This window comes from Balaenoptera borealis, assembly GCF_965194805.1.
Source record: "Balaenoptera borealis genome assembly, chromosome: 5".
Taxonomy (NCBI): domain Eukaryota; kingdom Metazoa; phylum Chordata; class Mammalia; order Artiodactyla; family Balaenopteridae; genus Balaenoptera; species Balaenoptera borealis.
The window spans coordinates 135,978,925-135,993,204 of record NC_138862.1 but is presented as its reverse complement, the minus strand read 5'-3'; the positions used below and the strand labels follow the sequence as shown (position 1 = coordinate 135,993,204).

The window sequence follows — 14,280 nt, the reverse complement described above, 5'->3', positions numbered from 1 at the left end:
AGTACCATATTGTCTTCATTACTGTAGCTTTGTAGTATAGTCTGAAGTCAGGGAGTCTGATTCCTCCAGCTCCGTTTTTTTGCCTCAAGACTACTTTGGCTATTCGGGGTCTTTTGTGTCTCCATACAAATTTTAAGATGATTGTTCTAGCTCCGTAAAAAATGCCATTGGTAATTTGATAGGGATTGCATTGAATCTGTAGATTGCTTTGGGTAGTACAGTCATTTTCACAATGTTGATTCTTCCAATCCAAGAACATGGCATATCTCTCCATCTGTTGGTAGCATCTTTAATTTCTTTCATCAGTGTCTTATAGTTTTCTGCATACAGGTCTTTTGTCTCCCTAGGTAGGTTTATTCCTAGGTATTTTATTCTTTTTGTTGCAATGGTAAATGGGAGTGTTTCCATAATTTCTCTTTCAGATTTTTCATCATTAGTGTATAGGAATGCAAGAGATTTCTGTGCATTAATTTTGTATCCTGCAACTTTACCATATTCATTCATTAGCTCTAGCAGTTTTCTGGTGGCAGTTTTAGGATTCTCTATGTATAGTATCATGTCATCTGCAAACAGTGACAGTTTTACTTCTTCTTTTCCAATTTGTATTCCTTTTATTTCTTTTTCTTCTCTGATTGCCGTGGCTAGGACTTCCAGAACTATGTTGAATAATAGTGGTGAGAGTGGACATCCTTGTCTCATTCCTGATCTTAGAGGAAATGCTTTCAGTTTTTCACCATTGAGAATGATGTTGGCTGTGGGTTTGTCATATATGGCCTTTATTATGTTGAGGTAGGTTCCCTCTATGCCCACTTTCTGGAGTGTTTTTATCATAAATGGGTGTTGAATTTTGTCAAAAGCTTTTTCTGCATCTATTGAGATGATCATATGGTTTTTCTTCTTCAATTTGTTAATATGGTGTATCACATTGATTGATTTGCGTATATTGAAGAATCCTTGCATCCCTGGGATAAATCTCAGTTGATCGTGGTGTATGATCCTTTTAAAGTGTTGTTGGATTCTGTTTGCTAGTATTTTGTTGAGGATTTTTGCATCTATATTCATCAGTGATATTGGTCTGTAATTTTCTTTTTTTGTAGTGTCTTTGTCTGGTTTTGGTATCAGGGTGATGGTGGCCTCATAGAATGAGTTTGGGAGTGTTCCTTCCTCTGCAATTTTTTGGAAGAGTTTGAGAAGGATAGGTGTTAGCTCTTCTCTAAATGTTTGATAGAATTCACCTGTGAAGCCATCTGGTCCTGGACTTTTGTTTGTTGGAAGATTTTTAATCACAGTTTCAATTTCATTACTTGTGATTGGTGTGTTCATATTTTCTGCTTCTTCCTGGTTCTGTCTTGGAAGGTTATACCTTTCTAAGAATTTGTCCATTTCTTCCAGGTTGTCCATTTTATTGGCATAAAGTTGCTTGTAGTAGTCTCTTAGGATGCTTTGTATTTCTGCGGTGTCTGTTGTAACTTCTCCTTTTTCATTTCTGATTTTATTAATTTGAGTCCTCTCCCTCTTTTTCTTGATGAGTCTGGCTAATGGCTTATCAATTTTGTTTATCTTCTCAAAGAACCAGCTTTTAGTTTTATTGATCTTTGCTATTGTTTTCTTTGTTTCTATTTCATTTATTTCTGCTCTGATCTTTATGATTTCTTTCCTTCTGCTAACTTTGGGTTTTGTTTGTTCTTCTTTCTCTAGTTTCTTTAGGTGTAAGGTTAGATTTTTTACTTGAGATTTTTCTTGTTTCTTTAGGTAGGCTTGTATAGCTATAAACTTCCCTCTTAGAACTGCTTTTGCTGCATCCCATAGGTTTTGGGTCATCGTGTTTTCATTGTCATTTGTCTCTAGGTATTTTTTGATTTCCTCTTTGATTTCTTCAGTGATCTCTTGGTTATTTAGTAACATATTGTTTAGCCTCCATGTGTTTGTCTTTTTTATGTGTTTTTCCCTGTAATTCATTTCTAATCTCATAGCATTGTGGTCAGAAAAGATGCTTGATATGATTTCAATTTTCTTAAATTTACTGAGGCTTGATTTGTGACCCAAGATGTGATCTATCCTGGAGAATGTTCCGTGTGCACTTGAGAAGAACGTGTAATCTGCTGGTTTTGGCTGGAATGTCCTATAAATATCAATTAAATCTATCTGGTCTATTGTGTCATTTAAAGCTTCTGTTTCCTTATTTATTTTCATTTTGGATGATCTGTCCATTGGTGTAAGTGAGGTGTTAAAGTCCCCCACTATGATTGTGTTACTGTCAATTTCCTCTTTTATGGCTGTTAGCAGTTGCCTTATGTATTGAGGTGCTCCTATGTTGGGTGCATATATATTTATAATTGTTATATCTTCTTCTTGGATTGATCCTTTGATCATTATGTAGTGTCCTTCCTTGTCTCTTGTAACATTCTTTATTTTAAAGTCTATTTTATCGGATATGAGTATAGCTACTCCAGCTTTCTTTTGATTTCCATTTGCATGGAATATCTTTTTCCATCCCCTCACTTTCAGTCTGTATGTGTCCCTAGGTCTAAAGTGGGTCTCTTGTAGACAGCATATATATGGGTCTTGTTTTTGTATCCATTCAGCAAGCCTGTGTCTTTTGGCTGGAGCATTTAATCCATTCACGTTTAAGGTAATTATCGATATGTATGTTCCTATGACCATTTTCTTAATTGTTTTGGGTTTGTTTTTGTAGGTCCTTTTCTTCTCTTGTGTTTCCCACTTAGAGAAGTTCCTTTAACATTTGTTGTAGAGCTGGTTTGGTGGTGCTGAATTCTCTTAGCTTTTGCTTGTCTGTAAAGCTTTTGATTTCTCCATCAAATCTAAATGAGATCCTTGCCGGGTAGAGTAATCTTGGTTGTAGGTTCTTCCCTTTCATCACTTTAAGTATATCATGCCACTCCCTTCTGGCTTGTAGTGTTTCTGCTGACAAATCAGCTGTTAACCTTATGGGAGTTCCCTTGTATGTTATTTGTCGTTTTTCCCTTGCTGCTTTCAATAATTTTTCTTTTAATTTTTGCCAATTTGACTACTATGTGTCTTGGCGTGCTTCTCCTTGGGTTTATTCTGTATGGGACTCTCTGCGCTTCCTGGACTTGGGTGGCTATTTCCTTTCCCATGTTAGGGATGTTTTCGACTATAATCTCTTCAAATATTTTCTCAGGTCCTTTCTCACTCTCTTCTCCTTCTGGGACCCCTATAATGCGAATGTTGTTGCGTTTAATGTTGTCCCAGAGGTCTCTTAGGCTGTCTTCATTTCTTTTCATTCTTTTTTCTTTAGTCTGTTCCGCAGCAGTGAATTCCACCATTCTGTCTTCCAGGTCACTTATCCAATCTTCTGCCTCAGTTATTCTACTATTGATTCCTTCTAGTGTAGTTTTCATTTCAGTTATTGTATTGGTCATCTCTGTTTGTTTGTTCTTTAATTCTTCTAGGTCTTTGTTAATCATTTCTTGCATCTTCTCAATCTTTGCCTCCATTCTTATTCCGAGGTCCTGGGTCATCTTCACTATCATTATTCTGAATTCTTTTTCTGGAGGCTTGCCTATCTCCACTTCACTTAGTTGTTTTTCTGGGGTTTTTTCTTGTTCCTTCATCTTGTATATAGCCCTCTGCCTTTTCATCTTGTCTATCTTTCTGTAAATGTGGTTTTTCTTCCAAAGGCTGCAGGACTGTAGTTTTTCTTGCTTCTGCTGTCTGCGCTCTGGTGGTTGAGGCTATCTAAGAGGCTTGATGGGAGGCTCTGGTGGTGGGTAGAGCTGACTGTTGCTGTGGTGGTCAGAGCTCCATAAAACTTTAATCCACTTGACTGTTGATGGGTGGGGCTGGGTTCCCTCCCTGTTGGTTGTTTTGCCTGAGGCAACCCAACCCTGGAGCCTACCTGGGCTCTTTGGTGGGGCTAATGGCAGACTCTGCGAGGGCTCACGCCAAGGAGTACTTCCCAGAACCTCCGCTGCCAGTGTCCTTGTCCCCACGGTGAAACAGAGCCAGCCCCCGCCTCTGCAGGAGATCCCCCAACACCAGCAGGTACATCTGGTTCAGTATCCCCCAGGGTCACTGCTCCTTCCCCTGGGTCCCAATGCACACACTATTTTGTGTGCGCCCTCCAAGAGTGGGGTCTCTGTTTCCCCCAGTCCTGTCGAAGTCCTGCAATCAATTCCCACTAGGCTTCAAAGTCTGATTCTCTATGAATTCCTCCTCCCGTTGCCAGACCCCCAGGTTGGGAAGCCTGACGTGGGGCTCAGAACCTTCACTCCAGAGGGTGGACTTCTGTGGTATAAGTGCTCGCCAGTCTGTGAGTCACCCACCCAGCAGTTATGGGATTTGATTTTACTCTGATTGCACCCCTCCTACCATCTCACTGTGGCTTCTCCTCTGTCCTTGGACGTGGGGTATCCTCCTTGATGAAGTCCAGTGTCTTCCTGTCAATGATTGTCCAGCAGCCAGTTGTGATTCTGGTGCTCTCACAAGAGGGAGTGAGAGCACGTCCTCTACTCCGCCATCTTGGTTAATCCTTTCCTGTAGACTTTTAAATGATGGCTATTCTGACTGGTGTGTGGTGGTACCTCATTTTAGTTTTGATTTGCATTTCTCTAATAATTAGTGATGTTGAGCAGCTTTTCACGTGCTTGTTGGCCATCTGTATGTCTTCTTTGGAGATATGTGTATTAAGGTCTTCTGCCCATTTTTCGATTGGGTTGTTTGTTTTGTCGTTGTTGTTGTTTTTGAGTTGTATCAGCTGTTTGTGTATTTTGGGGATTAAGCACTTGTCTGTAGCATCATTTGCAAATATTTTCTCCCATTCCATAGGTTGTCTTTTCTTTTTTTTTTTTTATGGCTTCCTTTGCTGTGCAAAAGCTTGTAAGTTTGATTAGGTCCTATTTGTTTAGTTTTGTTTTTATTTCTATTGCCTTGGGAGACTGACCTAAGAAAACATTGGCACAATTTATGTCAGAGAATGTTTTGTTTATGTCCTCTTCTAGGAGTTTTATGCTGTCATGTATTATGTTTAAGTCTTTAAGCCATTTTGAATTTATTTTTGTAGGGTGTGAGGGTGTGTTCTAACTTCATTGATTTACATGCAGCTGTCCAACTTTCCCAGCACCGCTTGTTGAAGAGACTGTCTTTTTCCCATTTTATATTCTTGCCTCCTTTGTTGAAGATTAATTGACTGTAGGTGTGTGGGTTTACTTCTGGGCTCTCTATTCTGTTATGTTGATCGTTATGCCTGTTTTTGTATCAATACCACACTGTTTTGATTACTGTAGCTTTGTAGTATTGTCTGAAGTCTGGGAGAGTTATGCCTCCTGCTTTGTTTTTTTTCCTCAGGATTGCTCTAGCAATTCTGGGTCTGTTATAATTCCATATAAATTTTTGGTGTATCATTGTTTATATCAGCAAATGTTTGCAAATCACCCAAATGCACATTAGTACAGGGCAGGGTGAACAAATTATGGTTCTTCCAAATGAAAGAATATTACATAGCCATAGGAGGGAATGTGTATGCATTTTATGCAGTAATACAGAATACTCTTAGAAATACTGTGAAGTATCACAGGTATAGTAATATATTACAGGTAACCATTTGAGCAAGAGAGGGAAATATTATACCTACTTATTTGCTTCTGTATGCAGAAAATATTCATGGAAGAATACACAGGAGACTAATTGATAATAAATAATTGGAACTGGGACAGGGTAAGAGAGTTTTCAAGTATACGCATTTATACTTTTTGAATTTTGAATCACATGAATATATTATATTTTCTAAACAATTAGACAAAATCCTATATAGACATACAAAACACAGCCTCTCATCTGGAGCACAGGAGGGGATTTTTCTGTCTTGAAAAATCTGTTAGACCCAAATTAGCAAAGGGAATTGAGATCTCAGAGAATTTCCAGAATGGTAGAATCACATAATTATAGCAGTGTTTATAAGGTTCCTTTTGCCAACTTGTTCAGTCAGTAAGCTCTATTGCTCAATTGAGTTCAAGGGGGTCAACCCAAGGTCCCCCACTTTCTGGAATCCAGGGATTTCAGTGACTCATGAGACCAATGGGTAGAAGTGTTCACTGTGCCAGTGGGCAGCCACGGGCACACAGGGACCCTGCTTCCCTCTTCCCCACCTGCTGTGGACCCTCGGATAACAATTACTGGAGGTAGTGGGGCAGGGATGGAGGCTCTAGGGAAAGGGCTAAGTGAGCCACATGGTTTTGAATCACAAGTGTCCGTAGAGCTAAAATGTCACCATGGATAAATGAAGGCGTGGGAACATATCTGGTGGAAATACAGGGTCTTTCCACTCAGCCCCAGTTGTCAGCACATGTTGGAAACAGCCCACCCTTTGGGCTCAATGCAGCTGCAGGGTTTCATCTCTGACCTGTGGCCAGATCTCCCGAATAACTCTAGAAACTTGGCCTCCCCCATCAAGCCAAAGCAGAAGAGTTAATAGGACTCGCTGATTTATCCTGGCCGCCATAATCAAATTCAGAGCCAAGGCACATCCAGCCCTGAGGAGGTTTCTTGATGTTCCCTCAGCTCCTAATAACATTGCCTCCTTCTTCCTCTCCATTTACCACATGCCATTTGGTCAAATTAGAACTTGAACTCAGAAAAGCAGATGCCTTCGTTTAGATAACATCCAAAAAATTCTCTTGTGGGAGGAAGGAGAGATGGGTTTGTCTCCTTAGATCTATGCACAGAGGAGTCACTTCTGATACATGACTTACTACAAATTAATGGCCAGTGTGAGGTGACTTTCCTTCATCCTTGTGGCTTGGGCAGCCTTATCGGGGGGGTGGGGTGCAGAAGGGGATGTCCACCTCATGTCTTTCCTGAGGATTTGGTTACTTGCTCAAGGTCTCCTGATTAATGGCTACAGGCTCCTCCAGGTGACACTGGTGTCCTGGTTCTGTGTGCAGCTCCAGAGTGCCCAGATATTTGCTAGCAAGGGTGTTGGATGGCCCACCCCCAATCCTAACCCTGTGGAGGTAACTTCTGGTTCTCTGTTGCCTACTTAAATTTTTTAAAGTTTATTCTTTTTCATTAGGGAAAATCCCAAACATTCAAAAAAAAGTGGAAAGAATTGTCCAGGGAACACTGGTATGCCTACTGTTATGGGCTGCCTTGCATCTCCCCCCTCCCCCAAAATGCATATATTGGAGTCCCAACCCCCATTACCTCAGCATGTGACTGTATTTGGAGATAGGCCTTTAGAGAGGTGACTAAGGTTAAGTGAGGCCATAGGGGTGGCTCTGGTCTAATCTGACTGGTGTCCTTATAAGAAGAGGAGATCTGGACACACAAAGAGACACCGGGGATGCTTGAAAAGAGCAAAGGCCATGTGAGGACACAGGGAGAAGGTAGCCATCTGCAAGCCAAGGAGAGAAGCCTTGGAAGAAACCGAACCTTCTGACACCTTTGTCTTGGACGTCTAACTTCCCAAACTAGGAAAAGTGTATTTCTGTTATTTCAGCTGCCCAGGTACTTTGCTATGTCAGCCCTAGCAAACAAATACACCCAGCACATAGATTCTGCAGTCGTTATCATTTTGCTATATTTACTCTATCCTCTGTCTGTTTATCCACCTTATTTTATTCGATGAATTTCAAAATGAGTTGCAGATCCCTTGCCCACCTTGAAGAGTAAACTATTCAACAGAGAAAGTAAATGTACACATGACTGAACCCTCTCTGCGGCCAGGATAGTCAGGGAGGTCGGATTGCATTTACCAAACAGGAAACTAGGACCCGAAGATGAGTGATCATGAGGTTTGGTTAGAAAGACATGGGACTGGGTGTTGGAAACGCCTCCAAGCCCAGCTGGCTGGGACACACCTGCGTTTTTCTGAGGTTCCCTGCTCATTCTCGCCAGCTGGTGAGGGTGTGGGGCAAGGTCACCGCTTTGTGCTGGTCACCTCCAGAAGTCTCCAGGGTCAGACATCTGGATTCAGCTGATGTCTTCAATTCAAGACATCTGGCCAACTACCTACCGGCTGTGTGTGACCTCAGGCGTATCCTTAGATCTTGACCATCGTCTGGAGACGAGGCTGATGATACTGATATCATTGTGTGCAGTGGCTGTGGGGACCAGGGAAGGGTACCGAATGCTCACGAATGTTCCTGTGGCTGGCGCTTCACCCCCGGTTGGGGTAATGCCACCTGCTGTGACAAACAAACGCCAACATGTCAGTGACTTCGTCTAGTCAAAATTCATTTTCTGCTCGCCCGAGTCCAGCGGCCCTGGTTGGGGGGTGGCCGGCCTCCTCACTGGCATCCAGAGATGCAGGCCCTTTCCGTCCTGGCTCCAGCATCGCCCAGGGCTGGTGTCTTCTGCATCCAGGCAGAACCATCGGTGGGAAGAGTCATGTAACCACACGCCCCAGCTACCCTCACTGCGGGGGAGCTGGGTAGCACCACCGCTTCTCAGGGATAGCTCTGGCCTGTGGGGTGGCGGGGAGCACACATTCTGGGGGAGTTCCAGCCTTCTCCTCACAGCCCCAACTCTGAGGAGGTCCTGGGATGTAAAGTCAGCGGCTGGGGGTTAAGAGTAGAGAGAGCCAGCCGCCAGGGAAGGGTCAGGTCGGAGGGGAGCCGCCTGGCCCACAAGAGCAGGGAAAGCCGCAGGAGCGGGGAGGGCGGTCTGACCAGGAGCCATCCCCGGGGCTGGGGAAGCGGCCACCAGGAGGTCACCTTCTCCCAGGGCTGCACGAGAGTCCTGTTGAACTCTGACCCCAGTCCTAGCCGTGTGGCCTGGACCAATCTGAAATGTACAGAGTTCTCCTCTATAGACGGAGGGTAATCGTACTCTGAGGATTCAGTGCAATAATGCGTGGGATGTGCTGAGTCCGGTGTTGTCATTGTTTCATGGATTTTGCTAAACAAGGCCCAGCAAGTAAGCAGCGCAGATGCCACTCCTTCCTCTCATCTCTGGGAGGCAATACCAATAAGTCGTGACCCTCTTTCCTCAGAGTCCTTCTTAACACAGTGTTCCAGGAAATCTGCACCAATCGTTGGCGTTAGCAGATGATGTGAAAACTCTTTGCCCTCCAGAGGCTAGACCGTGGGCGTTTTTGTCTCTCCATCCTGGTGGCATAGCAAGGGCTTGAAACATAGTACGTGTTCAATAAGTGTTTGTGGCTGAAGTGGGATCTGTTACAGGGCTCTGCTGTGGGCAAAACATTGGATCTGTGTCAAAGAAAAAATGATTCTGATGCTTGTTGAAAGAGTAAGGGCGACCTTGATGGAGACTATTGCCGTGGGTGGCAAGACTCTCTCAAGAGGGGAGAGAGATTGGGCTCAATTCTGAATTGAACAGGAACAAGTGGGGATTTGTAGTCAAGGAGCAGGTTGAGGGGTTGGTAGATGGAAAATTACCAAGAGACCTCAAGGGTAGGGGGATCTTGCTAAAGCCACTTAACAGGATTCTCGCTGAAGGCAGGCCAGGCGATAAGATATCAGGGATGGGGGAGGTGAGGAATTTGATCAGATATCAAGGGTGAACAGATATCAAGGGTGGCGATTCTCTCTAAACTGACTTAGCAGGCTTCTTGCTAAAACTGGACTCAGCAAGGAAGCCCAAGGTGGGGGCCTGGTTCAGAGCCTGACCAAAGTTTGGTCAAGGAGAGCGTGTCTGGCAGTGAGAAGACAGACCCCAGGTCCTCCAGCCTACTTCTGGGGAGTCTGAGTCCTTGGGAAGGGTGCCGAGTTAGCCAGGCCACACAGCCTCTCTGGGCAGCAGGGGTGGGAGACACGGCCAGGGGAAGATGCAAAGCAGACTCCACTTTGGGGGGCTCAGCAGGAAACAGGTCTGCATGTGGCAGCAGTGGGGACAGGGGTGCTGGCCTGGTGTCTGGGAGGCAGTATTCCAGAAGGGTCTTCTGGCCTGGGTGATGAATCCCAGAGCTGCAATTAAGACAAAATACTGTGAATATGACACCTGCTGACAGCTGCAGGAAGGCCCCGGAAACTTTTACTATGAATTAGATTTTGCAGGCAGCTCTGCTGGGTGAGCTGGTGCTTGGGCCAACAAGAGGCTGCATCGAGGGCAAGGACTGCTCTCCAGGGGAGAGGAGAGGAGAGTCTTAGGAGCCACCTCCCCTGGGAGAAACCGGGGCTGGAATGGGCTTAGAGCGCATCTGGTCCAACGCTCCCATTTACATTTGGGAAAACCAACACCCAGCACGGATGTGAGTTCTCCAAGGTCACACCGCAAGTTACTGGCCACACAGGACTGGAGGCCAGGACTCCTGATCTCAAGCTGGCACGCTTGGCTGAGGGGCCATTAGGCAGTGAGCACACCTCCAGGCATTTGACTTAAGGAAATTCAACTGCTAGTGCCTGGAGAGACGGAGACAGAGAATGAGACCAAGTTAGAGACAGCGACACAGAGAGACAATGGGATCGAGGCAAGAAGGAGAGTCACAGAAGGAGGGAGACAGAAAGAGACATTGGTGAGCCTGAGACATTAGGTTGGGAGTAGAGACGCGGACACCTGCAGGGCTGGACAGGACCTCAGTGATCCTCTAGTCAGCCACCTTCGTTCTGAGAATCATGAAACAAAGTTATAGCTGAGTGGTTCACTTGTGTAAGCCTTTCGAGGAGAAGTTTGATGTGGATTGGTAAAAAAATAAATGCTTCAGGTGCTTAAAATGGCAAAACTTCCATCTCTAAGGGTTTTTGAAATGAGGCTTGAAAAATTGATGAGCTGCAGGAACAGGCCCTGGCACCGGGGGATCTGGGTAAATGTGACGCGGAAGACCTTTCTGCCCTGGGCTGGGTTTCAGGACTCCGTGCCCTCTGTGCTGTCTTCCCTGATGTTTCTGCGAACAGAGGGAAATGCTCCAGAGAAGGAACAGAGCCTAACCCTCTCCTCCCTCATTCCTCCCATCATGGTACCAGCAGATATATATACTTTTTAATATTTATTTATTTATTTATTTATTTATTTATTTATTTAGGCTGCACTGGGTCTTAGTTGTGGCATGCGGGATCTTTTAGCCACAGCATGCGGACTTCTTAGTTGAGGCATGTGCACTCTTAGTTGCAGCATTTAGTTGTGGCATGCATGCGGTATCTAGTTCCCCAAGCAGGGCTCGAACCCGGGCCCTCTGCACTGGAAGTGTGGAGTCTTACCCACTGGACCACCAGGGAAGTTCCCCAGAAGATCTTCTCTACTTTCAAAGCATAGCTCAGATGCCACCTCCTCCAGGAAGCTTTCCCTGATTTCTCACTTGTATCCCCTGCCCCAACTGGTACCCATCATTTCTTCTTGTAAATCCCTCCAGACACCCCAGCCCCATGTTAGCCGCTTTTATTTTTCCACCTCGTACAAGTTATCTATGAAAATGTTGATAAAGGAGCCCCTATTCTGTGCTAGGAACTCCAAAAGCCTTGCTCTAATCCTTACAACGAATGAGCTAGATGAGTTTCGCCATACCCACTCGACAGGTAAATAAGCCGAGACTCTGAGAAAGTGAGTAACTTCCTCAAGTTCAGATAGCCAGTAAGTGGCAAAAGCAGGGCTGCAGCCCAAGTTTGCCCGACTCTAGGGCCTGTACTCTTTCCACAACACTGACTGAGACGTTCCGAGGGCAGGGACTATGTCTAGTCATTGTGTCTTGCAGGCATTTGGCACTCACTCACTGTGTATTTCTGAATGAATGAAACAGCAGATGAATGAATGAATACAAGAAGTATGCTTTCTTTTGAAGGTTGTAGCTCAGTGGTTGGCAAACTACAGCCTGGGGACGAAATCCAGCTTGCCTCCTATTTTTGTAAATAAAGTTTCATTGCAACATGGCCACACGCATTCCTACCTGTATTTATGCTGCTTTCATGCACCATGGCAGAGTTGCGTTGCAGCAGAGGCCATGAGGCCCGTAGAGCCTAAAACACGATCCGGCCCTTTCCAGAAAAAGTTTGCCAACTCCTGCTATAGCTCATGGTCCTTACTAAGCTGGTTAAAACAGCAGTGCTTACTGCTTTTATGATCTAGAATATTCTGTATGTTTGTGCGCATGCTTGTGCATTGGGTGCCTATAAAGTGTCAGACAGATTTCCACGTGTATCTGGTATATGTCACTTAATCATTTTACAGGGAAGCTTCATCTAAAAAAGTTTGCCTCATGGGCCCTTTGGAAATATATATATAAATACATATTTAAAAAATTAAGTTTAGCTTTGTTGCCAGCACTGGCGTAGATGTGGTGAAGCAACAGACCTTCCCTGGAGCTGAGGCGGGCAGACTCCCCCCAACCCCACTCCCACCGCGGCTGGGGTGACAGTGAGGATGGCCCTGTGAGGCTTGCCAGAGTGCAAAGCAGCCTGTTTAACGGGTTACCCTCCGTTTCCCCTCTGCTGCAGGGGCATCAATATCCTGGGCTCCAGCCCCACCTCCTCCCCTGGGCTCTCCCTGGGGAACTCTTCCTCTCCCAAGCCACCCCCAGTGCATCCTCCTGAGAGACCAGAGCTCTGCCTCCCGTTCCTGCTCCCAGGAGCTCAGGACTGGCCTCCGGACCCCTGGCATCTGGGGCAGAAGCGACACCAAAGCAGGGATTGGCCGACTCCCACCCCAAATGCCCAACAGGCCAGGCGCTGGGAGCGCTGGGGGCGTGACAAATCTCAGCCAGCCTCCAGCGGGTGTCCCCCGGCCAGTCCGCCGGGGCCTTGCCCATGATGACGGGCCCATCCCTCAGCCTCACTCATCTGCTCACCATTTCAGGACTGCTCTGTTACTCAGCTTGCTGCTTGGGTGAGTTGTGTGAGTGTGTGTGTGTGTGTGTGTGTGTGTGTTGTTTTGGAAAAAAGACTCTTGGAAAGCAAACTTGTTCTGGAGGTTTCAGCAGCCTTTAAATTTTAAACTCCTCCGCCGGTGTTGGAATTGCAACGTAAAGGGGTTTGACATTGGAATTGATGGGGATCTTGGCGCACGTGTGTGTGTGTGTGTGTGTGTTTGTGTGTGTGTGACCTTGAGTGGCAGGCTGGCAGCTGCTGCTCCCTTGGCTTTGAAGTAGTATGGTGTTCTGTGGTCCGGGGCCACCCTGGCACCGGGTGGCCAAGACACTCTCCATCTTCCTCCAGGCTGGCTGGCAGCCCCAGGCTGGGTCATGCAGCTCACTGTCATCCCAGGGGCAAATGTCTTCTCTGTAGGCTGTGTCCTCACCTGCCCCCCAAGGCCTGCTCAGTCAAATCGCAGCTCAGTCAAATCGCAAGACAGCAAACTCCTAACAGGGTCTTTCAGAGGAGTTCAAATACCTTCAAGCTCTAGGATCAGAATATTTTTCTCAAGGTGTATGTGGTATGAGTGGGGCTGGTGTGAGGAAAGTTGTAAGGTGCAGCCTTCTCTGGAATCTGTGAATCGGGGAAAACCAGGCGAACTGCTGCTGGTCAGGGTGAGAACTTGGCTGTAGCTGAGCCATCTGACTCACGGTCAGAACCCTTAGTGATGCCACGAGCGTGTGCCCTCACCTCTCCTCTCCTCGGGCTCTTGCGAGCGCAAGTTCCAACAGGCAGGGGAGGCCCAGAGCGGAGGGGGCGGAAGTAACGAGCCCTAGCAGCTGTGGAGCAGTTAGTGCGTGGCTGCACCTGTAATTTTCCCAACCTGCAAAGGCAGGATGTATGTGTCACGTCTTTCCTTTGCTGCCTTCTAATGACACATTTGCTTGATTTGAGGGGTTGCTGCTTGATGCAAAAAAAGGGGGCAGAAACAGAAAAGGCTGTCTCTAGTGCCCTACTGATGGGCTGGTCTGGTGAGTGAGAGACCCAGAGGGACACAGTGGTGATCCTGGGGTCATATGTGTAAAAAAAGGACTTTGGAGGTGGTTTGGGCCAAATTCCTTGTGGTGCAGATGGGGAGCCTCAGGTTGAAGAAGGGAGTCGCGCCGGGTCCCATGGTCACTTGCACCTGGACTCACTTTGATCCAAGTGCCTATGTTTCCAAGAGCAGGTCGGAGTGAATCACTTTCCAAGGATATGCACCAGACTCAAGTGCGTAGTTTGTCCAAAGGGCAGAAACAGCATCAACAACAGCAAAAATAAGAAAACCCAAATGTTTGCCGAAAGCCTGCATTACCCTCAGCATTGTTTCTACCTGTGATGTGGCACTGCAGCGGCCACGCACAAGATGGCTTTGGTGTCTGTAAGTCAGGGCAGGCAGTCCCGAAATTCCATGGGGGCTGGCATTTCCAAGGCAGCTGCCTGGGGCTGAGCCACGTGGGGCACCCAGGTTTCTGCAGGAGCCGTGTATACACACACACACACACACACACACACACACACA

General features: G+C 46.1%; 1 protein-coding gene across 7 annotated transcripts in view; it reads left to right on the top strand.

The window, feature by feature from the left end:
• Positions 1-14,280, top strand: part of COLQ (collagen like tail subunit of asymmetric acetylcholinesterase) — an 81,732-nt gene that overhangs the window by 17,750 nt on the left and 49,702 nt on the right. Inside the window, exon 1 of one of the 7 annotated variants that reach the window (XM_082392768.1) lies at positions 8,495-12,753. The exons of 5 other annotated variants lie outside the window; for them this stretch is intronic. In XM_082392768.1, the coding sequence (XP_082248894.1) occupies positions 12,675-12,753 (79 nt within the window). In that variant the 5' untranslated portion in view covers positions 8,495-12,674. Of the gene's footprint in view, positions 1-8,494; positions 12,754-14,280 lie in introns of those variants that run through there. One more of the 7 variants, XM_082392765.1, reaches the window with a different exon arrangement.